General features: G+C 45.8%; 1 protein-coding gene across 4 annotated transcripts in view; it reads right to left on the minus strand.

Moving 5' to 3' along the window:
• Positions 1 to 27,571, minus strand: part of LOC146811197 (uncharacterized) — a 76,518-nt gene that overhangs the window by 18,674 nt on the left and 30,273 nt on the right. For 3 of the 4 annotated variants that reach the window (XM_085618227.1, XM_085618230.1, XM_085618228.1), the window contains exons 11-15: positions 27,143 to 27,175; positions 23,806 to 23,838; positions 23,321 to 23,353; positions 22,583 to 22,615; positions 22,390 to 22,422 (exon numbers count right to left, since the gene is read on the minus strand). In XM_085618227.1, the coding sequence (XP_085474353.1) occupies positions 22,390 to 22,422; positions 22,583 to 22,615; positions 23,321 to 23,353; positions 23,806 to 23,838; positions 27,143 to 27,175 (165 nt within the window). The remainder of the gene's footprint in view (positions 1 to 22,389; positions 22,423 to 22,582; positions 22,616 to 23,320; positions 23,354 to 23,805; positions 23,839 to 27,142; positions 27,176 to 27,571) is intronic. The other variant, XM_085618229.1, reaches the window with a different exon arrangement.

Genomic DNA, 27,571 nt, shown 5'->3' on the forward strand with positions numbered 1-27,571 from the left:
TTTTGTTTTTGAATTTTAGATTTCTTTGTGTTTTCCTCTTCTCTCAACGCCACCCCTATTTTAACAACCCCCCTGCGCACACACTTCTTCCTACGTTCCTCCTCTTCTCAGCTCCCTCGCCCCTACCTCTCCCCTCTTTCACTGTGTACTCTGTGTCTCGACTTCCTTCCCCTGCCCATGCCCAGCCTCATTCATCTTCCCCTCCCACACCGCCTCCCCTCTGCCCATCCATCCATTACCAGCAGCTGGTCCAAGAGAAGCTACTGTCTCCGGAGCTTGGCCTGGAGGGATGCTGCTGTGCCCAGACCTCCCAGAACAGCTACTGCACACCCTCACCAGCGACTGACCTTCCCTCCCCCCACCCGCCTCCCACCGGGGTACCCGGGGGAAAGTCTTTATCCACCGCCTTTGTGCGCTGCGCGGACGTCGCTCCATTTCTTATCTCTCCTGCAGCTAGCTACCTGATGACTCCAGGGGCTGGAGGCATCTTCAGCGCCACCCCCTCCCCCACTGGCACCATCCATCATCTTAGCTAGAAAGAGCAGAGAAAACACAGCCCTGGGGCACTTTCCACAACTTCCAGGTCAGAAACTGATCCTGTGGCAGACAACCACTAACTTTTAAACCATTTATATAGCGCCAACAGAACGGTATCTCAAGGCTGAGAGCTGACGTTAGCATTAAAGCACGTTGGTGCTTCGTGGGCCACCACAGAATGGCAAGTTGGCCGGATTCCAATCTGCGGTTGTATCAGCACCTCCGCAGCAGGCGCAATAACCCAGCTGGCATCCATGAACGATCTCTCCTTTGGTTAAGTCATTACTGAAATTAGTTTCATATCACATCTATAGGCAACAAATATCCACATGTTTCTGCTTTTCTTCCTATAAAGCCCTTGTCTTTACTACTTTACATAAAAAGCACTCTCCTACCTAGTGCTCAACTCCACCAAGATCCTCTACTTCCCAGCTAGATCAGCCTCCTATGCACTTGACTGACATCTTGACAACATCCAGGAACCTTGGAGTACAATTTAACGTCAAATAGAGACTGGCATCATTCTCTACAAGAACCTTAACAGAGTCATACCTTCACTGCTCAATAACGAGAACATTTTCCAATATCTCCTTTTTTATGCTAATTTGCTACTGATAAATATAGTGGTCTCCAGTAGGCTGGACCACCACAATTCCCAACTGGTGGAATTTTCACATATTCATTTTTTTCTCCCTAATCAAATTATACATTATTTCAACATGAATCTTCAACGTCTGCCAAGACACACACAATCCTCATCACACCAACATCAAGTAAGTGGACAGATGGCAGACAAATCACTTGCATGGTACAGTAAAAAGAATCCAGCCTGGTGTCTCAAGCCATGAACAGTACATCTCCATCCTACCCCTCACAATCTATGAGGCAATGCCTTCCATTACACTCAGCCAACCTTTACCTGCTTACTCAAATCCCCCTTTGCTCCTCCTAAATTCATATATTTCAAGCTCTCTGCCACTTCATTGAAACATTTATTCTAGCTTCAATCCATCACCTCCCTCACTTAGTTGAAAAACTCAAATCATGTCCACCTGGTTCAAGAATGATAATGCCAGAATAATATCTCTCCTCTTCCCACAAATACTGCATTGCATAAATATATACCTAATGACAATCTTAGTCAACACGTCTACCAACACCTCCCACACATAAAGTTCTTTAGGGGTCCATTAAAGGATATGAGAATACTACAATGCTCATTGGTTAGCCAGAATGCCCTTATTATGTTGTTTGTCTTGTAGAGCATGTATCTGGAGGTCACCCACCTGGCTTCTATCACCACAATTTCTTTGAGTTACCGAGCAATGCTGTGTTCTGGTCTTTGGCACTGCATTTCCAACTATGCACACAACTTCTCTTAGGACAGGTATCTACTCCAGTCAACTAATGGACAAAATAAAATAAATACTCCTGCTTTCTACCACAGCAAATGTATGCGTTTCCACAATGGAACGCAGCCTGTGGAGGACACTTCTGCAGGCGCATCACCAAGAAACAGTGAAAACCCTGTAAGCAACAAACTTGCAAATGCAGAAATTCCATTGTACGCTAGTTTTTCTGTTTTCATAAGTGCACCTCAGATGCCCCTCACTCCACCTGGCCAGGTGGCTGGGCTGATATTTATTCTACTCAATAATATCCAACAATGCTGGGTTGATATGTATCAGGTCTGACATATCCCTCTCAATTACGCGTTTGTCCCCTTACCAGATACTAATGTGCGGATGTTGATTCTTACAGAACCAAAATCCACATGTCGATCAGTAAGCCTGCCGAAGTTTATTGTACAAAAACCAGAGGAGTGCCGTTAGCTGTGAAAACTCCTAAATGCAATGTGTACCGGAATAGAAATTACTGTACAATACCTCAACTGCAATACGCAACAAGTTTTTCTCTGCACACTTGCCCCTGATACACATGCAGTCTCTCTACATGCCCCCCAGACACACATGCAGTCTCTCGACATGCCCCCAGACACACATGCAGTCTCTCAACATGCCCTCCAGACACACATGCAGTTTTTACACATGCCCCCTGACACACATGCAGTCTTTACACATGCCCCCGACACACATGCAGTCTTCACGCATGCCCCCTGACACATGCAATCTTCACACATGCCCCCTGATACACCTGCAGTCTTCACATATGCCCCCCTGACACACATGCAGTCTTCACTCATGCCCCCTAACACATATGCAGTCTTCACACATGCACCCTCTTGCTTTGAGCATGCTGAGCATTTCAGATCTCACACTCCATACTGTCAGCAGAGTAACACACAATGAGAGCAAACCCTGCAGAATGCGAAGAAGGCCCACTTAGTCTCCCATATCGCACAGATAATCATTGGCCTTGGCTGAATGAGGGCCACTGAAGGATCTGGAGGCTCCTGGAAGCTGTGCCCTTTGTACACTCCAGTCTCTTACACACATTTACACATGCTCCTCACAACTGCTGTTTCTGCAGATGTCCCACACACTTTCCCACATTATCTCCATACATACCCTAAGCACCACTACCTACACTGCCTCTACTCGTGCTTCTCTCTGTATACCCTTGTCACACACCCTTGTACTGCCTCTACCTGCCCCTAACTCCTTAAACACACTGCCTCTATACCTCCCTCATACTGCATGCACCTGCCCCTCACACACCTGTTCACACTGCCTCTACACCTCCCTCACACTGCATGCACCTGCCCCTCACACACCTGTTCACACTGCCTCTACACCTCCCTCACACTGCATGCACCTGCCCCTTGCACACCTGCTCACACTGCCTCTACACTTCCCTCACACTACATGCACCTGCCCCTCGCACACCTGCTCACACTGCCTCCACATCTCGCTCACACTGCATGTACCTGCCCTCGCACACCAGCTCACACTGCCTTTACATCTCCCTCACACTGCATGCAACTGCCCTCACACACCTGCCACAAACAGCCTTTATGTTTCCCTCACACTGCATGCACCTGCCCCTCGCACACCTGCCACAAACTGCCTCTACGTTTCCCTCACACTGCATGCACCTGCCCCTCGCACACTGCCTCTACACCTGCTCACACTCCATGCACCGGCCCCTAGCACTCACACTGCCGCTACACGTCCCTCATACTCCTCACTCTGTACGCACCTTCAACTCACACTCTTACTCATAATACCTCTACACGTCCCTCATGCCCCTGCACATTCTGCCATGGCAAGCACCAGAAGCTTGCAAGCTCGGGTGACATTACCCCTCAACACTGCTTGCAGACTCTGGGTTATGGTAAAGCCTGTTCACATCAATCTGTACAGATAGAAGGGCGCAAACATGAAGTCATCTCCAGACAGAGGGGCACTTCTGAGAAGAAGAAGGGAGCACTGCTGCGAGCAGTCACGGTAGCCTCTGCTGCCCACCCACAGCTGTGTGCCCCACACTGCCCGCTGCCCCGCAGCCAACCCTGCCCCAGGATTTACCTGCACACTGTGATCAGGTTCTTCCACTCCACTGTCACATTCCTGCTGATGCTCTTTTTTCAGAAGAAGCTGAGGCTTAGGGAAGCCATCTCGGACCGCAGCCTTTGTTTCTGGCGCTGGTGCGCTACCTCCTCCCTGGCTGGTGGAAGGGCGTGATACCTCAGCGCTGAGAGGCAATGGCTAGCACGAGGCGGGGGCTGGAGTGGTTCACTGGTGTTTGGAGGAGCCCCTGCCGAGCACTGCTTTGTGCGGGCTCCCACCCGCAGGGCAACACAGACAGGTTCTTCTCTGATGCTCCCTCTACACACCAGCTAATCCCCGGGACTTGTCAGGTGTCCCTCCTCAGCACTCAAGTGCTTTTTTCACTGTTATTACATCCAAGCATCAGGGTTGAAACACAGTTTTGAGTAAGCTACCTTTCAACAGCATTAGTGATGCACTAACCGCTCAACACATTCAGGTGCCGATTACGATCCGGTAAAAACCGCGTACGAACCGTCGGTCGGAGCGAATTCCCCGTCCGACTCGTACCCGGTCGTAAAACTTTACAAACATGGAATTACGATTCGCACGGAAACACCATTTCCGTACGAATCGTAAAAAACACCGACCGACGAAAATATACATACGAATGTGATCCGGGAATGCTGCGACGTGAGTAGGTGGCCCGGTACGCACCGTACCCCCCCCAGCCCCCGTAGGTATGCTCCGACCCCCCCCCCAGCCCCCGTAGGTACGCGCCGACCCCCCCCCAGCACCCGTAGGTACGCGCCGACCCCCCCCCAGCCCCCGTAGGTACGCGCCGACCCCCCCTGTGTGCACACCCGTGTACAGTGCGTACCCCCCGTGTACGTTCGAGTCGTACCCCCCCGTGTACGTTCGAGTCGTACCCCCACCCGTGTATGTACGGTGCGTACCCCCCCGTGTACGTTCGAGTCGTACCCCCCCGTGTACGTTCGAGTACGCGCTGGGGGTACGCACCGTACATACACGGGTGGGGGTACGACTCGAACGTACACGGGGGGTTTGACTCGAACGTACACGGGGGGTACGACTCGAACGTACACGGGGGGTACGCACCGTACATACACGGGTGGGGGTACGACTCGAACGTACATGGGGGGGTTCGACTCGAACGTACACGGGGGGGTACGACTCGAACGTACACGGGGGGGGTACGCACCGTACATACACGGGTGGGGGTACGACTCGAACGTACACGGGGGGTTCGACTCGAACGTACACGGGGGGGTACGACTCGAACGTACACGGGGGGTACGCACCGTACATACACGGGTGGGGGTACGACTCGAACGTACACGGGGGGGTACGACTCGAACGTACACGGGGGGTACGCACCGTACACGGGTGTGCACACAGGGGGGGTCGGCGCGTACCTACGGGGGCTGGGGGGGGTCAGCGCGTACCTACGGGGGCTGGGGGGGGGTCGGCGCGTACCTACGGGGGCTGGGGGGGGTACGGCACGTACCGGGCACCTGTTTGGACGTCTCCATGGTTGTTATGGGAGTTCGGTGCGGACGGTCTTTTCACCATACGGTTGTACATTCGGACGCCCAGGATGGATCGTGATTCCCCGGTCGGACTTCACCTTTCACGTTTGTACGGTGAATCGTACAAGGACGTGTCGGACACATTTTCCGACCCGAGGACGTGTGGGGAAATATTCCCAGTGCGGTTCGTATGGACTTTTTACCATGCGAATCGTGATTGCCAGTCCGTACGGCACTTGTACGATTCGTACGGTAAAAAGACCCGATACGAGTCGTACGGGGACATTTTTTACCGGATCGTGATCGGCACCTCAATGTCTACCACAAGCAGCCCAGGATCCTACTGCGGACAGGTCATCTTCGCTATACTGATCAGTTGGCAGTTATTGAGTACTGTGCTTGCTCTGCAAGGGTCCAAATACTGAGGTTGCTTTTTCATTCTGGGATTGCCCCCGGGACATGGCCCGCCTGGGGGCCTCATTAAAATGAAGCACGGGAGTCTGCACTTCATTTAAAAAAAATGTTTAGTGGGATTCGCAACCCCCAACGTCAATTCCGCCGAAACTATTTAAAAAATCTATATTTTTGGCCCTAGGGGTCCTTGTGGGACCCACTGAGCAGTCCTCGGGGGTCAGGGTGTTTCTACCCTGCTTCCTTTTCTTCTTTTTTAACTTCTTTTTCACTGTGTTCTTGTAACTCAGGTCTACTTCCTGGTTTGGAGTGTTAGCAGCCAATCAGAGAGAAGCTTGTGCCTGGGAGGGTTCGTGAACCCTCCACGGTGCTCAGATATATAAATGTTTTCTTTCTTTAATTTTTCAGCAACTACTCAACGGATCTACACCATTTAACAAAAAGGGCTCTTTCTGAACGAAGGACTAACTTTTCGCCAAATTTGGTGTAATTCTGTTTAGCAGTTTGGGCTCTAGCTTTGTCTAAAGTATCCTATGGAAATTTACATGGGGAAAACGTGTTTTGGGACCTCCTTTTTTCTCGGCCCCCACTTGAAGAATCACCCCAAAACGTTCAAGACAGGAGCTGACCGGAACGCTACACTAGTTTTGAAAAATTCGCAAAGCTTCGTGAAACGACGCAAAAGTTATTTGGGAAAAAAAACGCTTTTTGAATAGCAACAAGGTCCTAATTAAAACTACCTACTGGTGACTGCCAGTAGGTACTATATATAAATATATATATATATATTCACTTAAAATACCATAGGTTTCACACATGTTATAGTTAGCTGGACATTTCCCTCATAAAAAAACTATGAAATTCCCCCGTTATAGTTAGTGCAGGCAACTATAACTCACGCGACCGCAATCCTCTGCTGATGACGTCAGATATTACATCACTGTATTTAGACACCTATTTACCCATGTCTTCTTCCATTAATCTTTAGCTATACATATATTACAAATATTTATTTTTCAGAAAGACACATATGTAATCAGTGATGTAATATCTGACGTCATCAGCAGAGGATTGCGGTCGCGTGAGTTATAGTTGCCTGCACTAACTATAACGGGGGAGTTTCATTGTTTTTTTACGAGGGAAATGTCCAGCTAACTATAACATGTGTGAAACCTATGGTTTTTTAAGTGAATTTGCAAGGTTTTTTAAATGCTAATTCCTAACTATAACGTGTGTGAAACCTATGGTTTTTTAAGTGAATTTGTACGTTTTTTTAAGTGCTAAGTTATGTATTTATTATTATTATTTTTTTTTCAGGTTTTTCACCGTGTGCGCTTCGTGCACTGTGCGTGCGCTGTGGGCGCTCGGTGCGCTTCGCGCACCGAGCACCCACAATGCGTTGTGCGTGCCGTGCGCGCACGGTGCGCGTACCCCGCGCTTTTTGTCAAAAAAATAAATGTTTTTTTCACCCTTGGGGGTCCTTCAGTGACCCCCTGACACAGGCTAGGGGGTCAGGAACTGTCCACCCTGCCCCCTTTTCACGTTCTCCACCTTTGTTTTTCACTGCCTCAGACTGCGAGAGACAAAATGGCGGCCGACACTTCCTGATTTCGACCAATTCGAATGTTTACCGACATCTAACAACCAATCAGAATTGCGCTCGCGCCCGTCACTGTGCGCGCACCGTGCGCGCACGGTGCGCGCCTTTAGATATATATGTACTTTTAACTGAAATTTTCTCAGGAACTACTGAACAGATTGACTCCAGATATTCAAAAGGCACATCCCTGACCTGAGGACTACCTCTCTGCCAAATTTCAAGTAATTCTGTTCAGCCGTTCGGGCTGTACCTTGGACTAAAGGTCCCTATGGAAAAATGCATGGGGAAAACGCATTTTGGGACCCCCCTTTTTTCTCAGCCCCCGCTTGACTAATCACCCCGACACTTTCAGGGTAGGAGCGGAGCGGAGCGCCCAACCTATTTTGACAAATTCGCGAGGATTCGTCAACCGGCGCCAAAGTTATTCAAAATAGAATTTTCAGATTTCCTATGGAAACACGGTCCTAACTATAACTATCTACTGGCGACCGCCTAGTAGATAATATATATATATATATATATATATATATATATATATATATATATATATATATATATATAGTACTATAGTATTTATAGGTATTACCTACTGGGGGACTGGGGGTCATCCGTACGTAGTTATAGTTAGGACATAGAGCCTGATTATAAGTTTGGCTGTCTTACCACCATACTGCCACCGCTGCAGTCTCCTGCCCGCCGTATCAGGATGTTCTTGCTGGGCCAGCAGCTGTGTTTTTGATGGCAGGGAATATTTTTTCATATGTGTTGATGTATTTGGGTATATTTTGGTTGCACAAGTGTTAAATGTACACAAATGCATGACATATGAAAAAATACCTACTACCACTACTTTCCTATTGCTGTGGTCCGGATCATATGTGCCCAGTCCAGTCAATGGATACATACTGAAAAACTGACTTACCTGGACTTCGGCACCAACAGGGTCATTTTCTTTGGGGTGAAGATGCTGCTGTGAAAGGGAGCCCTGGAGGAAGGGAGCCGTGTGGGAGACTAAAGAGAAGAAAATGAAATGGGTGAGTATGCACCCCAATTCCTTCGATTCTGCCAACTCAAAGCAGGCAGTCTTCCTGCCATGGTCGGCTCGACAGAAAACCAACTCGTAATTCCGATGGTGGTGAGCTTGTCAAAACCACCCTCTAACAGCTGCTTTCACCCTACCGCTGGCAAGGCAGACGATGAATGGCTGGTGGTGGCAGCAGTGCTCTGGCAGTCCTTTGTTCTACAAACCGCCAACATCTTAATATGGGGGCAGACCGCCAACTAGGTAGCGGGGTTTCCGGGTTCAATGGCAGTTCCCTTACAGTCAAACTCAAAATGAGACCCTTAGTTTCCATAAGAAAAGCGCTTTTTGACTTGCCTATATATTTAGTGCCATTTGATGAATATTCACGATTTGTTTTTAAAATCCACCAGTGATTCTCATTGGGTATGGTAAGTTTGGGGGTGATCTGTCAAGCGGAGGCTGAGAGAAAGTAGGGGTCACAAAAGTGCACTTCACATGTTAATTCCAATAGGTATTTTGACCACGACTACAACCCAAACCACTGAACGGAATTACACCAACTTTGGCAGAAAGGTATCTCTTGGTCAATAAGGGGCCTTTTTGTTTTTTTGTGTAAATCCGTTCAGTAGATTAATTGAAAGGAAACCAAATTTGTATCTCCAGGGAAGCGACCGCTCAGCGAATCCCCCTATCTCGTGCAGAGATCTGATTGGGTGCCACCACTTCCATCAGAAAGTGCTGGCAGCCATCTTAGGACTCGTAATTAGCCAAGTCCCAAGCAAAGAGCTTACAAAAAGAGAAGGGGCTGGGTAGGAATACCCATATACCCTAGGTCTGATGCTGGGGCCCGTCAGGAATAAATAACTTCATTTCTTTACATTTTTGCAGTGAAACTTGTGATAGATTCATGAATTAACAGGATAGCGCTCCGGGCAGGCCAGTTCCTGGTAGTTAGTGGCAATGCAAAATTAAAAGGAGGGGGGCAAATGGGGGCCTCCTCCTAAGGCTCCTTTGTGCCCCAGAGGCCACCATCTCCGCTGTTTTTTTTATAACAAGTACACTGGCTAGATGCGGCCCATGTGGGTGGCCACTGTACGTGTATGCACCCCTTTTATTCTTCCATGTAGGCTGTTTGCTGTGCATATGAATATACTCCTTTCTCTCCCGTGAATGGCATCATTTTTTTGTTATTTGTTTCTTGGAGTCCTAAGTAAAAAATTGGTGATGGCACCACAGACATCCATACTTTGTTCATGCCCAGGAAACATTTCTTACTTCCAACTTCATTCAGACTGTCTAAGAATGCAGAGCCTGCTCATCTCCCATAAGACACTGACAGCTGAGGCTCCAGTCTGCAGTGTCCAGTGTCTAACTTCACCCCTCCCCCACCAAACTGTGCAAGTTAAGAGGGTTCATGGGGCTCATAATAATGGTGCATTTGAGATAGTGAAGCTCATTTACATTCAGCGCACATTACAGACTGAATGGTCTTTGGTGCCTTAGCAAAACGTTTTAGTATGACAAAACAGGTCACGTTCTATCACTTCAGAAGAGCAGAGATTATAGGATACTGGAGATAATAAATGGTGGGTAGCCGCAGCGCTTGCAAGATGTTTTATGGCCTTGAGGCACTGAACACAGAAGGTTTTATTGTCATCAATTTCAAATCTAGTCAGTTCATTGGCTTCCGAAGCTTACTTGGCTTTTTGGGATTAGTCCTGAAACTGTAGATTGGACATGGGTTTGGGCACCCAATCCGCAACCCAATGACATGCCTCCTGATCTAAGAAGGCTTCAGAAAAGTAGCCACTGCAAATGGCACGGGTGTTTGTGCTAATACAATGTATTCATCTGATTCTGTAAATGTTCTGCTTTGAGCTATTTTTAGCAAAAGGGCCTTTGTGTTGATGTCTAGTTTCCCAAGTGAAAGATCGGAACATACACATAGTTTCAGATTTTTGAGGTAGGATTAAAAGGAGACTCTCTGGGGACTTGAAGGCTGTAACTCCACTACAGGTCAGGCGGGAGACGAGGATGGGCATACGCAGACTGCCCCTCCTAATGAGATTCAGGATGGCTGCCTTCATGACTGCAAATGGAATTGTCAGCGACAGGTAGGACACGCACTGCAGTGGGAGGGTTCCATCCAGCGGCTAAATTGTAAGAAACAATAGAAGTACAGACGTACTTTCACACAGGATGCTGTACAAACACACACCTACATGCCGTCGAAGAAAATTCACAATTATTTTCCTGCCATTAAAATTGCCCATACCTGCAAAAACAGGAGGACTGTGGCAGCTACTTTTCCTGATAAGGAAAGGGAAATTTCACTACATTTACATTTCAAATGTCTTCCAGGCTGCGCTTCAGAACCAGCATTTGTGTAGTGATGCCCCTCACAGTAGGGCAGTCTCCAGACTGGATTGCTCACAATAGAGGCACAAAGAGGTGTGGCGGCTCTGCACTGAAGTGTAATTAAGGTAGACAAAGGCTTGGGGGCGTGGCCGGCCGAGCAGCAAGATGGACGCTCTTTGAGAGTCTCTGCTGGCCGCAAAATAATTCTTCACAATCCTAATAAACTGGGAGCCTAAAACTGCCCTGGATGTAAAGCTTACATCAGCAACAAAGGCCGGAACCGGCTGCGGCACGTATAATTGAGGAGCAACTGCACAATTGTCTGTAATCAGAGCGCAACCCCCGACCGGCCTACGTAGTCAGAAGAAATAGGCAGATGCGTTGCCGCTATGACGCCAAGGCGGGGCATGAATATCCTGTTGTAAAGATGACTGGGTGGGCGCAGGCGAGTGCCCACCCGTGACAGCTGCAACTGTTATTGAAATAAGGCCGCTTAACAACTAACTGGCCCTGCCGGAGCCCAGGGATGGCGTGTGGCCTACCTGAGAACGAGCAGTGACTGCTGCGGAGAGACCCAGAGATAGAGGCCTAATATCGCCAAATGCCGATGAGGACTAGGCACCTACCTGTGTGCGTTTAATAGGCTGCAGACTGCATCGGAAGTCCGGTAAGGAACGGCTGAGAGTGCCAAAGAGGTACTGGGACCGTTTTCCACCAGACTGTGCGCGTTAACCGCGGCCGCCGCCTTTGACTGCTGTTGCTCTGCATGTTCATAAAAAATAACAAGGGCCCCCTGTCCAATAAATGTACAATTCCTAGGGCAGGGCACTATGCAAGTAGAGTATATATCCCTAGGCAATATGGTCAAGAAGTATGTAATCTATCGATATATATGCGCCCCTCTGGTGCAATTTTATTTCCAAGAAACAGAGTGCAACAATGTAAAACCCAAATAACACTTACTAAACTTAAAAACATTCATTTAATGACATATTAAAAAACATTTCATAATACACTTTAAAATGAAAATATAGAATATTAAAACATATTATTACTCTTTTTCATCAATAAACACAATTACATAAGTGAACATTTCTTGGTGGCAGACAAAGGCTGCTCCCAATGTCGGCGAGCCCTGCTGTGGTCCCCCGCCGGGCAGGAACGTTGAGTCTGCAGAGTGAGCCTCTGAAGGGAGAGTGGAGACTGCTGCTGAAATTTGGCCGCTAAACAACTGACCGACCCTGGCAGAGCCCTGGGGAGGCACGTGGCCTGCCCGGGGACGTGAGGTGACTCCTGCGGAGAGCCCTGGTGGTAGCGACCTGATTTCGCCAAATGCTGATGCGGACTGGGTGCCTACCTGTGTGCGCTGAATAAGCCGAAGATTGCATCAGAGGTCCAGTAAGGAGCTGCTGAGAGTGCCAGTGAGGTCCTGGGACTGAATTCCACCGACGATGCGCGCTCGCAGCAGTCGCTGCATTTGACTGCTGCTGCACTGCATGCGTCCTGCGTCCCGGGCAGGAGGCTGCTCTCACCGTCGGTAATCGCTGCTGTTGTCCCCTCGGGCAGGATCATTGTGACTGTTGGGTGTGCCGCCTAGGGGAAGTGCATAGACTGCTACTCTGTTGCCCCCGCCGGGCGTGTGGAGATACAGGAGTGAATATTGGGGCTGGGAGCAGGACGTGTCATATAGATCCAAAGTGTGGATTTAAAACATCAACACTGCCAACAAAGAAACAAGTAGTGACGTATTACAGAAGGCCCTAAATCAAGATCTGCCTGCAGGGGCCCGTAAAGGAATTGTCAAGTCATATTGGGCTGGAGAGGAGGCAGAATTGAGTGACACGAAGTTCTAAGCCCAATGTGGACATGCCTGAGATCTGCTCCCCTTCCTCCTTTGACTTTCTGATTGGGGAATTGAATTACAAAATCCTGGCGCCATGAGAAAACATGATACCAAGCAAACAAAGCTAGCCTTTGAAAATAAAAGACTCACTCGCCAGTTGGATGCGGATACAGATGCGGAAACTGACCAGGGTGCTCAGAATGAGGCAGTGGGTGGAAACAAGGACCTTAGATCCCTACTTTTAGACATGAAGTCTAGCCTAAAAACAATGGACAATAAACTCGATCTTCTTACCTCGGAAATGGATCAGGTCAAGAAACAAGTAGACTCCCATTAGACCCAATTAGACCTATCAGACACTCACGCAATGGAAGTGCACAAATTCCAACTTGAAGCCAAGGAACAGCTGCTTTCCATGGACAAACTACTTAATGTAATCAGAGTCAAGAATGATGATCTTGAAGCGAGATCTCACCGAAAAAATCTACGTATAATAGGCATTCCGGAAACTACGGCGATCTCCAAGATGGAAACATTTTCTATGAGACCTATTTGGCACAGAACTCTCTGGAATGTTTATAGTAGAGAGAGCCCACTGGACACTAGGACGTAGCCCACCGGTTGGTGCCACACCAAGACCAATTTTGGCACAGTTACTAAACTACTGGGATCGAGACACAGTCTTGCGCCTAGCCAGAGAACGAGGCATCGTTGATTACAAGGGTAACAACATCTCCATGTTCCCGGACTTCAGCCTGGCGGTCCAGGCAGCCAGGAGGGAATTTGTGGCAGTTAAGCGTCTCCTGAAATAAGCAGAGATAACCCATGCTCTTCTGTACCCGGCAAAACTAAAAATAATGCACAAGGGTTCAGTGCACCATTTTAAAGACGCAAAATCATCCATGAAGTACGCAAAACATGTTGGGGGCCAGAAGAAAGTGACCAGAGCAGCTATGGCTGCATCACCTGATGTCAGAATTAGTGATAATGACTGAATCGTATAGCCTGGCACCGCCAGGTATTGCTAAATTGTCACTAACTTGCTATAAATCTAATTCTGCTATTGCTCAGTTGCAAATATCTCTAAAATGTTAGAATAATGTATAGTCGGCCACTAGCCGGTACTGCCATTTACATTTTGCGTTGTTATATTGCAGGTAGGCTCTCAAACACCTGTGCGGCCACCCCGCTGCAATGCGGGGTTGTACGCTGGTGCATCTATACCTCAAGGGAGATCTCCCATTGAAGTTCACAGGGCCCTTGATTGGGGATCCTACTTTAGTTTAAAAGATGGGGGGTCGTATACTCAACCTGTTTGGGGGGTTGTTGTTTGCAGACGTAGGGATGGTAATGTTAATAAAGTTATACAGGACAGTAAGAAAATGATAATTAAATCTAGAGTAGGAATCCAGTAGAGGATAAATACAAGCTTGAATTTTACACTGGGTTCACCGTTTCATATACCACTAGGTCACATCAACAAGAATCGTTATTGTAACTACCCAGAGACAATAGGCACACTAGATTCTTCACCTAATGCTAAAGCCGCTCATCCATGACGACCCTTAATCTACTTACTTGGAACATCAGAGGAGTAAATAACCACCGTAAAATCAGACTGGTACCCGCTTACTTGACAAGACACAACATAGATATGCTTTATACAAGAAACGCACTTAAGCAGCATTACGCAAACTAAGCTAAATAACAAGTGCTGGAGCTCAATCAACTCTTCTATCTATTCTAACTTTGCTAGAGGGATGTCCATATTGATCCGACTTGGCAAATATTGGACACATACAGACCCAGAGGGCAGATATGTGGTCCTGGGTGGGAGGCTACGTGTGACAAAAGTTACACTCACTGCTATATATGGCCCAAATGTTGCCTCGCCAGATTTCTTTCAAACTGTGTGGGCTAAAATCACCCTGGTAGGACATGACACAGTCATATGGGGCAGAGACTTCAACGCTCTAATAGATAACCATATGGACAGGAGGGGAGGGGCTCGCAGACTACACCCAAGATCTAACGAGACACTTAACGCCATAATAACAGAGGGACATTTATTAGATATTTAGAGACACAGGCATCCGGATACATCTAAGGGCACATGTATATCAGCACATCATAATGCCTGGTCATGCTTAGACTACTGGTTGGTGTCACCAGACATAGCAGCTTGGACGACAGAGGTCAGACACCTATCCCGAACCTTGTCGGATCACGCTCCTGTCTTGTTGAGACTGACCATGCGCGAGGGTCTCCCTAAGGTTAATAATTGGAGATTCCCTTCTCATGCGCTAACTGATACCATCTTCAGGGAACAAATCATAGGGGATATAGAAGATTATTTCGACACAAACGCAGGAACGGTGCAATTCCAAGCTCCTTTATGGGAGGCCTTCAAGCGGTTATAAGAGGGCAGTGTATTTCCAGACAGGCTGGGATATTGAAATCAATTAGGCTGACCATCCAAAAACTAGAATCTAACATAAGAATGCTGGAACTACAGTATTACAGAACGGGAGAACTAAAACTCCTGAGAGACATTAGGGAGCTAATTTCTGAATACGAAGCGGAGGCACCCAGAGAGGTGAAATTTTGGGGGAAATATGCACAGGCTAGATGATATGGCGAGGGAGACAGACCCAGTAAAACTCTAGCTCATATGCTGTGCCCACCTGGTAATGCTATGTTCATATCCGAGATACTGGATGATAACCACAATGAGGTCAGAGGCCCGCAAAAATTTGAGACCAAGTTACAAAATTCGACACCACATTATATTCCTCCTCCTCACGTACAATACCGGTGGAGGTGCTGACCTATTTAGATTCGATTGAGCTTCTGTGGTTGAGCAAGCGGCACTGGGCCTACCTGGATGAGCCTTACACTGTACAAGATGTAAAACAAGTAATAAACAGCCTGCCCTCGGATAAAGCCCCGGGGTCGGACAGCCTCACAGCTGCATTCTATAAAAGCTACGTAGACCTGTTAGCCCCCCAGCTCCTGACGCTGTAAGGACAAGTGCAGGAAACTGGGATTCTACCCCCCACAATTAGAGAAGCAATCATATTATTACTACTCAAGCCAAGGAAACAGCCCAATGAAAGAGCCTCATATCACCCTCTGTCTTTAATTAATACCAATACCAAAATGTATGCTGAATTATTGGCAAACAGAATGCAGCCCCTACCTCCCTGGATCTTCAGTCCCGATCAATCGGGCTTCATCCCAGGTAGAGCTACAGAACACAATCTACGCACCTTTTTCTCAGTACTGCATTATTTAAATCCCCAAACACAAGCCTTGGTGGTGCTTTTAGATGCCACCAAGGCCTTTGACTCGCTAGAGTGGCAATATATTTTTACTATATTAGCAAGATTAGGATTTAGCCCAACATACATTAACCAGATCAAATTACTGTATACAAGTCCCTCTGCTAGACTTAGATTAAATGGATTGGTCTCTTCGAAGATACCAATCACCCGAGGTACACAACAGGGCTGCCCCTTGTCCCTCCTGTTGTTTGCAACCGCTATGGAGCAATTAGCTGCTAGATTGACGCAGCACCACGAGGACAGGGGACTGGGTTTCTCCACCAGGGGAATCATCGTATCACTATACTCAGATGATATCACAATGTTAATTATTGACCTGCAGACAATTTAAACCCAGTGCTGTGGAAAATCCTAAAATTTGGGGGACTAGCAGGTATACAAATAAATTGGACAAAGTCGGTTCTATTCACACTCACGAGAAACACCAAGCCCTGTCAAATGGAGTACCCTCTGAAATGGGCTGAAGGACCTGTTTGATATTTGGGAATATGGCTGAGCAGCGATATTCAAGAACAGTGTGTCATGAACTATGGCAGGGCAGTGACATGGCTAGAGGGCAAGAGAGTTACTTGGAATAGACTACCTTTGTCTTTGGCCGGCCGTATAGCAATAGCTAAAATTGTTATTTTGCCTACATTTTTATATCTATTTATAAATATTCCACTTACACTAACACAGGCTTTCTTCAAGACACTTTAGTCCCTATTAACGCCATTGATCTGAGTTGGAAAACAAGCTTGGGTCTCATGTGAACTACTGATGCTTCCCCTGACACAGGGAGGTCTGAAGGCATCAACCATTCCGTCATATACATAGTGCGCCCAAGCTCAGTTCCTCCATTATTGGGTCCACCCTGTACCGTTTCAGCCTAATTTTGCAGTTGAGCAAGATAAAGCTGCACCCACGCCACTATCAGTTGCTATATGCCAGCCATATAGAAGACCACATAATTAGATTGACACAGTTGAGTCACTAAGATGGGTCTGGGAAGGTCTGGGAAACAGAGCCAAATTAGAGGTCCTATATGCACCCTTTATACCGGTGGTGCATGACCGATGTATCCCCCCAGTGGAGGACCAGTAAGTGTGGTGCTGGGGTGTGGGTTAGGGATAAACACACATTTGCAGATCTATATCCTGAGAATACATTTCGCCCCTTACTGGCAAAACAAGAATAGTTATTTCTATATCATCTAATATACAAGGCCTGCCAACAAGCAAACACCACCTTCCTAAGGCCCCCACCTAAGCTACATGCACTTGAACATTTGCTGACTGGCCCAACTCCACTCAAATTTATCACAAGATTTTATAGCAACATGCAAAACACTGCTCTGGTACTGTTTCCAAAAGCACTGATGGAATGGAACATTGAAATAAATCCTCCAAACTCAGAAGAGCAGTGGAAGTTCTGCTGCTCCCAACTACATGTGCTCTCTCTCAATTACAGGCTAAAGCTAATAAATTTTAAGTTCCTACATAGATTCTGTAGGACACCGATGGAGCTAAACTGCATGGGACTTAGGCCTGATGCTAGCTGTTGGAGATGCAGGGCTGAGCCGGTGTCTTTTCTGCATCTGGCCTGGAGTTGCCCACCTGTAGCAAAATACTGGGTTGATATCTACGGCATGATTGGGGAATCAGTAGGAACTCTAATAGACCCTACACCTTTCACAGGCTTACTGGGATACGTGAAATATACTCCGGTGAGCACACAGAAACTACATGTAATGCTCCTACTCCTGGCAAGGAGACGAGTGGCTATGCACTGGGGGAAGACCAAGGCACCATCGATTAAAGCCTGGTTGCAGGACATTGCCTACTGCCAGACCCAACATGCCCTATATTGGGAACTTATGCCCCCTGCCTCATGGCCAAAAGATATATTGGGTCCAATCCTGGAATGGATATGCACATAACAAACTGAAGATACTGATAGTACTGGTCCTGATATGGTGGAGTCAAGTACCTAAATTAACATTACTCTACACAAAAGGTCCTAAATAGCAAAATACACAAATGTTGCTTTTGTTGTGGTAGTTAAATAAAGCAAAATGTGTAAAAGCATAATCGTATAGACATGTATAATGTAAAGTGCAATAAAACTCGCTGGCTCGATCTCTTCTTCGACTTTCTGTCCTGTAAGTTAGTTGTTCTGTTGTTGTAAAGTTGTATCACATGCAGGTCACCTACTGACATTGATCAATGTGTATGTTATCATTGTGTGTGCAAAAATGTGAATAAACAAATGTAAAACAAACTAAAGGTAGACAAATGCTTGGTTTCACCTAATCAATCAATCAAGAAATATGTAAATTGCACTACTCACCCTTGAGATGCTGGGGGGAGGGGTGATGCTACTGCTCGAATAGCCAGGTCTTGAGTAGCCTCCTGAAGGTTAGTAGGTCCTGGGTCTGCCGTAGGAGGATGGGGAGGGTGTTCCAGGTTTTGGCAGCGAGGTGGGAGAATGATCTGCCGCTGGTGGTCGCTCTTTGGATGCGGGGGACGGTGGTGAGGGCGAGGTCGGCGGAGCGGGGCTGGCGGTTAGGGGTGTAGAAGGTGAGTCGTCTCTTGAGGTGTGCTGGTCAGGTGTTGTGGAGTGCCTTGTGTGCGTGGGTGAGGAGCTTGAAGGTGATCCTCTTGTTAACAGGAAGCCAGTGCAGGTCTATCAGCTGGGGTGCAATGTGGAAGTGGCGAGGGATGTCGAGGATCAGGTGTGCAGAGGCGTTCTGTATGCGTTGTAGTCATTTCAGGAGTTTATCCGAGGCTCCTGCATAGAGGGCGTTTCTGTAGTCCAGTCTTCTGCTGACGAGGGCCTGGGTGACCGTTCTTCTTGTTTCGGTGGGGATCCACATGTAGATCTTGCAGAGCATGCAGAGGGTGTTGAAGCAGGAGGATGAGACGGCGTTGACTTGCTTGGCCATGGAGAGTGTTGAGTCGAGGATAAACCCCAGGTTGCGTGCCTGGTCGGTGGGTCTTGGTGCTGCTCCCAGTGCGGTCAGCCACCAGGAGTCGTCCCAGGCTGAGGGGGTGGGGCCGAGGATGAGGACCTCCGTTTTGTCCGAGTTCACCTTCAGGGCCCCATTCAACCTGCAGCTCCACCCCTACTCACCTACAGCATCTTCAAAAAGGACAGTGCTTCAGAAGTTTAACCAGCAGCCATTTGCTAACAAAAGTGTTCATTTAATTTGTAAAGGGAGCCGTTTCATCGCCCCCTCACTCATACCAGTATTTGCATTCCCTGCCCTCCAGCCATTGTAATGCAGGTAATACACTTCCACTCCTTGGGAAGCTATTCTCATCTTCCATCTCGTGCCAATGCAAATCAGAGGTATTTAAATGTATCCAACTCTGCTGTATAATTAATACTCTGATTCGAACCTGTGGATGAAAGGCAGGATGTCTTTTTCAATGTGTACATTATTTCCAAGGTATTTTCTCGAAATATGCATCCAGCCATTATCTTTCACTTTTCAATTTCAGCCCTTGAGCTCATAAACTGACCTGGCTGGATCATTTGTCTAGCAGTAGTGTAGCAACAAAGAGATGGTTGTATCTGCTTCTAGTACCTATTAAAAATTTCTGATATAGCACAATCTTCACAAGTACATAATGTTGCTTCTTTATACATCCTTGCATCCTCAAACAGCATGCTGTCTCAAAAATATTCACTACAGTCCTTGAATCCGGCATTTAAAAACTTCCTTTGATTAAAATTCTGTTTGCCGCCTCTCCTTTTTTATTCTCTCTTTCAAATGTCTCTCTTCATCCCTTCCAGGCTCTGCATGCCTCCTCTGTCTCAGGACAACCTACTATGACAAATGCATGTTTGACTATTCTCTATTTCATCAAATTTCTCCCAACTCATTTACACGATCACAATCTTCCCTCCTTCTGCTGAAAGTCATACCTCTGCAACCTAATCATAATTAATCTCTTCTAACTCCTGCATTTAATCCCATCAACCATGTGCCACAGACCCATACAGCCATCACATACCTAATCACCGACCTATACAGCCACTCACACACACATACTCTCAAATGTTACAGGATACTGTTAGGAAATACATTTTTTTTTAAACCTTTGAAATTCAGTTGAAAAACAATGTTTACAGGGACATTATGGATAGGAAATAAAATTTAACAATGCTTCAAAATTCACTTATAAAATCAAAGATTACAGTGTTGTTATAGTTAGCAAATAGAATTTAAAAAACCTTAGAAATTCAGTAAAAGAAAAAAGTTACTGGGACTTTATACTTAGGCTCAGATGTTACACGCAAAACACCATGGATATTCAGCATTTATAGTTACCTGAGCTAACTATAACGTATGCCCCCGCACTGCACTTCTTATGATCTCGCCTAGTACATCACTCATGACATGATCAGTGACATCACTGATGACATCTCAAATGACATCACTGCTGGCATCATCTAGTGAGTGTAAGTGTTTTGTTAACATTTCTGAAACTTAAAGATAAATACTAATCTACCCTATACGTTAAATTACTATACTCTCTCTACTACTGATGAGTAATACTATTTCTAAAGTGTCATCTGAGTGGCTGTGTGACTGTATCACTGTGTGAGTGGATGTCTGAGTGGCTGTATAGGCATGTGAGTGGGTTTGTACCTGGCTGCATGGCTCTGTCAGTTGATGTGTGAGTGGTATCCATTGTTGTTTTAAAATATGTTCCTACAGTGATGCTACATTTCCTAGGGTGTCCTTATGAGAAAAACAGTTGGAACACAGCAGCCTCAGCCACGTGTGTTCTGACATTGCAAGCCCTACCATGCTTGCCTTAACCACACATATGCCTTGACAGCGCATATGCCTTAACCACGCATATGCGTGGTCAAGTTGCTGGCTAGCTGGCCGAAGAGCAGGAAGCAGGAAGAGGAAGGATTGCAAGGCGGTGAGGTAAGTGGGGTTTTGGGGTGGTGGTAGTTTGTAGGGGATGGGGGTAGTTATGGGGGCTAGGATAGTTTTGAGGGCTTGGGGGTCTGGTAGTTTTCAGGGCTGGGGGGTCATGAGTTTTAGGGCTCAGGGTAGGGGACATAAAAGGAAATGTTTATAGGCTGGGGGGCCGTTGGGCTGGTGCAGGGGGCAGGCGGGGGTAGGTTTTAGGTGGTAGGACTGGTTTTAGGGCTCAGGGAGGGTGGCTGGTTTTGGAGTACTTTTTAGGTGGCTGGGTTTTAGGGCTGAGGCCAGGGGACAGGAAAGGGGCAGTTTACAGTTCGAGGGGGCAGTTGGGCAAGGGGCAGGGGGAGGTGGGGAAGGTTTAACAGGGTGGGGATGTTTTTAGGGCTCAAGAAGGGGGCTGGGGTAGGAGTAGTATTTTGAGGAATGGGGGTTGAATTTTAAGGATCAGGATAGACGTCAGGGTAGTTTATATGCCTGGGATGGATAGATTAGATGGTAGGGGGCAATTTTTAGGGATTAGGGGAGAGGGACAGGAGTGTGATCTTTACCACACATGTCCCTTTACCAGTCATGTATTTACCATAAAATTGCGTGGTTAAGGCATGCGTGGTAAAGGCATGTGTCGTAAAGACACGGTCATGGTTAAGACCGCGTGGTAAGGCATGAGTTGTATAGGCATGCGATGTTCCATCACACAAACTCCATATGGACACTTTTTCCTGAAGACTGGTACACCAATGCAATTTCCCTTTACGGGAAACTGGTTTTAGACATTTGTTTGCATCACTTACTAGCAGGTGTGATCTCCACCTACCAGTATGAAATAATTACCTCTTATCCCATGCTCTTCTGCCTTTAATATCGTATTACTCTTTTCAACTGATTGGCTCACTCAGAGAATTGACATAGATACAGGAATGGGATGACACAGTGTGCATATATATGTACGGTATAGTCACACATTAAGTTATGAACTTGAGCAGTAGCTTATTGATCTGCCATTAAGTGGTCTCAATACTCCTGAGCTTGAAACACGGAAACTTTGACTTTAACTAAAATCACAGGAATCACCACTAATGTAGTTTTATCTTTTTAATTTTGTAAACAAACACTGTTGTATTTAAACCACTATCCTTGTCATCAAACAGAGCTGATTTTTTGTAAAAGGGATGGTGACATCTTCTAAAACTAGTGGATAAAATGTCATGTAACAACCAAGAGTCGTGAAGCCCTATCTCAATGGAAATATGCTATCAACAGCCCCTACTCATAATTTTTGTACAATGAAAAGACATGAGTAATATAAATGTATAATTTATATGATATAGATGTATATATATTTTCCTTACTGTAGCTCCGGCTCCTATGTTCGTAACACCTTTCTAGAGGACAAATAGAGGACAGCATTAGTAGAGAGGAAGGTGTAATACTATAAAATATGATTCATTTATAGATCAAAAGCAATCCATATGTGAGACCAACAGTTTTCAGCAGGAGTTCCCCTTCACACTTCAACGATATAGAATCAGAGCTAAAGCTTACCACAAGTCCGGTTAGTGCATTTCCAATACCGCCCTGGGGAACAAATACACATCAGGTTAGCAGGGAATGAGACACATTGTTAAGTCTTCTGCAGGCAATATATGTTGGCGGGACTTTAGCAGTGACATACCTATCAAAGGTGCAGCAGACAGTAAGGTTGAGGGGGGTACCTTCAGATTTCCCAACAATCATGCTGGCATATCTTGTTAAAATACATTATGAGAAGCAGAACAGGGGGGCTTAAGAGCCAATGGAAAGAGAGGATTGTTAGACGTACTTAAAACACAATAGTTTTCAAACTAACCAAGTTTTAGGGCAGAGACTAGAGACAGAGAGAGGGAGAATGTCAGTGTGTGTTTGTCAGTGTGGGCATGTAAAGATCCAGGCTTAAATTTGACAGTGACTTCACCATACCAGACTGAAAGCCTCTATACCCAATTATATACTACAAATACACCCCCCTCCTCCCCCCAAAGCTCCGCCCCTGGCAGCAGGTCCAAAGGATACTGAAAATTGTGAACAGTAGCAGCAGCATAGATTGTGACATAAATCTAAATATGATGTTTATATTGGTGAGGTGTAACGGCCTATTCTGCAGGGAAAAGAGAAAACAGCAATACTGGGAGGAGGGGGTGGAATATTGTAAAACATGATTGCATTATCAGTCAGAATCAATCAAATGGGGCTATCTGTTTCTTGCAGGCTCCCTCGCCTGTGCTCATTCAAGGTAATGCTTACCGCAACTCCACCTAACAAATTAGCAGCACCGCCCTGCAAGACAAAATAAAGAATAACTGAGCAGCTGGCTGATACACTGTAATGTCTGCTATCGGGAATCGGTGTGGGAGGGACTTTGGCAGAGGAATAGACATCAATGGGACAGCAGTTGCAGTGGCTTAAGGGGCCCAATGCATCTCAGACATGGCTGTTTTTACTAAACAATTGAGATTTTGGGGTTTGTTTTCAACCCTTGCATGTGGGCCCATGGCACCCTTTCTGCACCACTGGAATTTGGTATCTTATGGGCCCACACATGCATGTTGTGTTGCAGTAGAGTCAACATTGCAGTTATTGTATTTATGATGAAGAACAGTAGTGGCAGGGTAGATTGTGACACACTTCAAAACATGCAACAGATATGGTCAAATACAACTCAAGCATGGAAATATAATTTCTTCAAAATAATCCCTAATGCACCTATAGAATATGATTTAAATTTGTACCACGATTCCGGTGACCAAATGTTCCGCACCACCCTGGAGGAGGTAAAAAAGTCTGAATTAGAAGGGAGAACAAAACCTGTGTTGCAAAATTTCATTAAGTGCTGTAGGGTGGTCTGTCCTGTGAGAATCATATGTAGCAATGAGCATTTGTTTCACTGTGATTAACACTGCTCTATTAATTACCACAGAAAAATGACCGGAAAACAATTTTAGCAGAGAAGAATGTTGCTCACTCCAAAACATGAAGGATGACCACCTCTCAAGGCTCAGATGGAATTGTTTTTTGCACTGGCATAATTAGCAAAATTTCATGTCATTTTTTATAATCAAATGTGAACTATTATGCCACATTGCATGATTACATGTTGTTAGGAAAATTTGCCATTTGTAGTAAATTTGGTTACTGTGAATGTGCAGGAAGAAATCGAATGACATAATGAAAGCAGTCTTTGTTTGCAGATTTTTGCACCATTTAATTTCCATCAGAGCAGAATGCATATTCCACTGATCTATGAACATATTTTAAATCAAAGTTGCATCCACCTGCTAAAGTTCAAACGCCACCCTTTGCAAGTAACATATCAGCATTGACAAAGTGAGAGTGACAAATTGCGAAACCTATCAGGAGATAGATACCATGTAAATGACAAGAGTGGGGTTTCTATATATTCAGCAGTGGTATTTACCTCTCTCTATGATCTTGGCCCCGTTATGGAGGCCTGTATTGGAGGATCAGGTATTTCTGTGAATGTGACACTTGAATGCGGACAAACCGTCATTTATGAGTAAAAATATTCACTTGTGCTCACGCATGGGGTTGCACATACTTAAATTCCTCCAATGAGGCAGAATGTCCTGTAGGAATAACTCTGCTCAATAAGAAATGTTATGGTTAATCAAGGCCAAGGGATTTCTACCAAATGAATGTCCTTGAAGCGTTGTGAGTACTCACAAACGTTTGTCAGGCACGTTCCCATTAGGAGATTTCTGATTGAAAACCACTGTTCCTCATGAAAAGTTGCAACTATTCTTTATATGTGAAAGTTTATGCAGGTGATTCATCGTGAGACTTTTCAGTCGCAGGCTCATGAAGCAGGGCTAACATTCTATGGTCCGACTACATGGGAGCAGATTTGCTACACTGACATCATATTATCTGTAAACAACTTCTTTTCTGAACGTAAATTCACATTTTGCAAAGAACAAAGGTGAGTTTTCAATGAAGAGGAATGTATTACACACCCATGCTCAACATAGGACTGCAAATACATTTCTGAAAGGGGCATGTTTAAATGTCAGGATATGAAGGCAACTCGTAAGCATAAACATACAAATGTATATTCGAGACCTTGATGAATTCGGCGATTCTGACCATCACACACTTTTACATGAATGTTTAATGTAATAAGAAAAGTTAAGGGTTGTGTTTTCTAAATTTAAGTCTTAATAAAAGTGCTAGGACTGGACCAAAATGACCACATTATTGTCTGTTTAATTATTCCCTCACAAGCAGAATGCCCATACTGAATAATATGTAATGCAAAAGGTTGAGACTAATACAATGTTTTGCAAAAGCATGCAGTTTAATGCACTTTACATAATTGACTTTAAATAATAATGAAATCCTTATGCAAGCACCAAAATGAATGATGTGACTTCTAGACTTTTGTTCTCAGTATTGATGTGCGCATAACAGAGGACTTTGGGCCTAATTTAGAATTTGGCAAATGGTATAGTCTGTCACAAATGTGACCGATATCTTGCCTACCATATTACAAATGCCATTGAACATGCTGTACGATAGCCGACTGATAAGGCAGTCCCTTCAGGATCTCCTTGTCTCTGGATCATCGTTCTGGCATGGATCACAATGCAGCCCCTCCATCTAGCCACGCATGTTCCGGAGTTGAGTGAGACTATCGCTCGATCTCCCATGGCAGACAGTGGAGCCCAGGATCATGGAATGGGGCATTACAGCAAGAACAATACAACAACAAAGGAGAGGGGTAATGCAGGAGACCACCATCTTGGCGGTGAAGCCCACTCCAGCGGGAGGGTGGTGTGCTTTGTGGCCCGGCCTGGGCTTGTCTGACGTGTGCTCCCGGGTCCGCTGATGTGCTCCCCCATGCCCAGTAACCAGTACATAGAAGGCTGCTGAGCACCATCGGGTGTTTAGGGAGGCTGCTGCTGATCTTTGGCCTTGTGACTCCGGGTCCAATGCCAATGCACTGCTGTGCCCAGCCAACTAGTACCAAGGACTCTATTTTGGCTGACATGGAGGCCCCAACACAGTGCCAAAGGTGAGCCGGTGTGCCGGTGGCCCCCTCTAACTTGGACATCCCTGCGACCCAAACCACTCTGACGCTACCCCTCCCACATCTCAAACCCCAGTCTATGTGCTGGGTTCAGCAAAACTGAAGCAAACTTCTGTACCCCCATCGACACCCTACAGGCCCCCGGGCATCTCTGCTGCTGCCTTGGAGAGGTTTTGGCAAACGGGACTACGGTTGTGAAAGACATCTGAACTTCACCAGCTCTAGGATTCCTCCAGGAATGCAGCCCATGAGTGCAACAGCCCCTAAAGGCCTGCCTGAATGTGCCCTTCAAGAACTCCAGCAATGGCCAGATCATGCTCTGTAAAAATGTGATATATATTTGTCCAACCCTAATCGCTTCAACTCTTCTTAAAATGTAATCATGGGTGAATTTGAATCTTGCATATATGTAACTGTAGTAGACATTTGTACTTACTACCATTATTACGTGAGTTTGGATTTTTTTGTTTCGTATATTTTATGTTATTCGAGTACTCTGAAGTCCTTATATAATGTAACTGATTCTATTGTAAAGCACTCTGACACCTTCGGGTAAAGTTTGAGCTATATAAAAACGCATAAATAAATCAATCAAATGTGACAGATATGTGACAGATATCCTTTCCTCTTATTACACGTGCCTTTGGATATAAAGTACTTGTAATAGGGTGGACAAGACATTAGTCACATTTGTGAAGCAGTAGCCTGGCCGCCGAACTCTAATTGAGGCCTTAACCACTAGAGTTGAGTTTAAAACTCATTGTACAGAATGGACAATATTGGAGAGACTTCGCAGCAGGTGGTCGATATTCCTCACTTTCTTAATAATAATTGCAGAGGTATATTTCTTACCATGTAAAATTGTTTTAAACCAATTATTCAACTGTACATAGTGTGCGTGTGTGTGTGTGGATGCATGTGTGTAGAGGGGTTCAAGGAGGGCTAGTACTCGGAGGTGTTGCAACGCATATAAATGAGAGAGTTTGTGACAAATTATTTTTTAAATTAGAGACTGATCTTACCACAAGGCCTCCTGCTGCATTAAGAATGCCTCCCTTCAGGAAAGAAACAAGAAACAATTAAAGAGGGAAACCTTTCACCTCACCACACAGAAATATGAAACTGCATATGAATAGCATTTTCAGCATTAGAACCAGGCAAGTTTAGAACAATAATGGACAAAGACAATAGAATTAGAAGGTTTAAAGGACATTTTTACAAAATGATGACAATGTAAATGTCAACACGAAATGTTGGGATGTATACTTGTATTTTTAATGATGCTCATGTCTTCCTTCTCCATGGAGATAAACTGGTAGAGATTCTAAAGAAGGATCCTAACACCATTGAAATATTGCATCCAAGCCCCTAAGCTTTCCTGCAATGATGCTGCCCAAAACATTCTACCAACTTGCAGGTATATTCACACCATATAATATCTGTAGGGGCAA

This window comes from Triturus cristatus, chromosome 7 (assembly GCF_964204655.1).
Source record: "Triturus cristatus chromosome 7, aTriCri1.1, whole genome shotgun sequence".
Taxonomy (NCBI): Eukaryota; Metazoa; Chordata; class Amphibia; order Caudata; family Salamandridae; genus Triturus; species Triturus cristatus.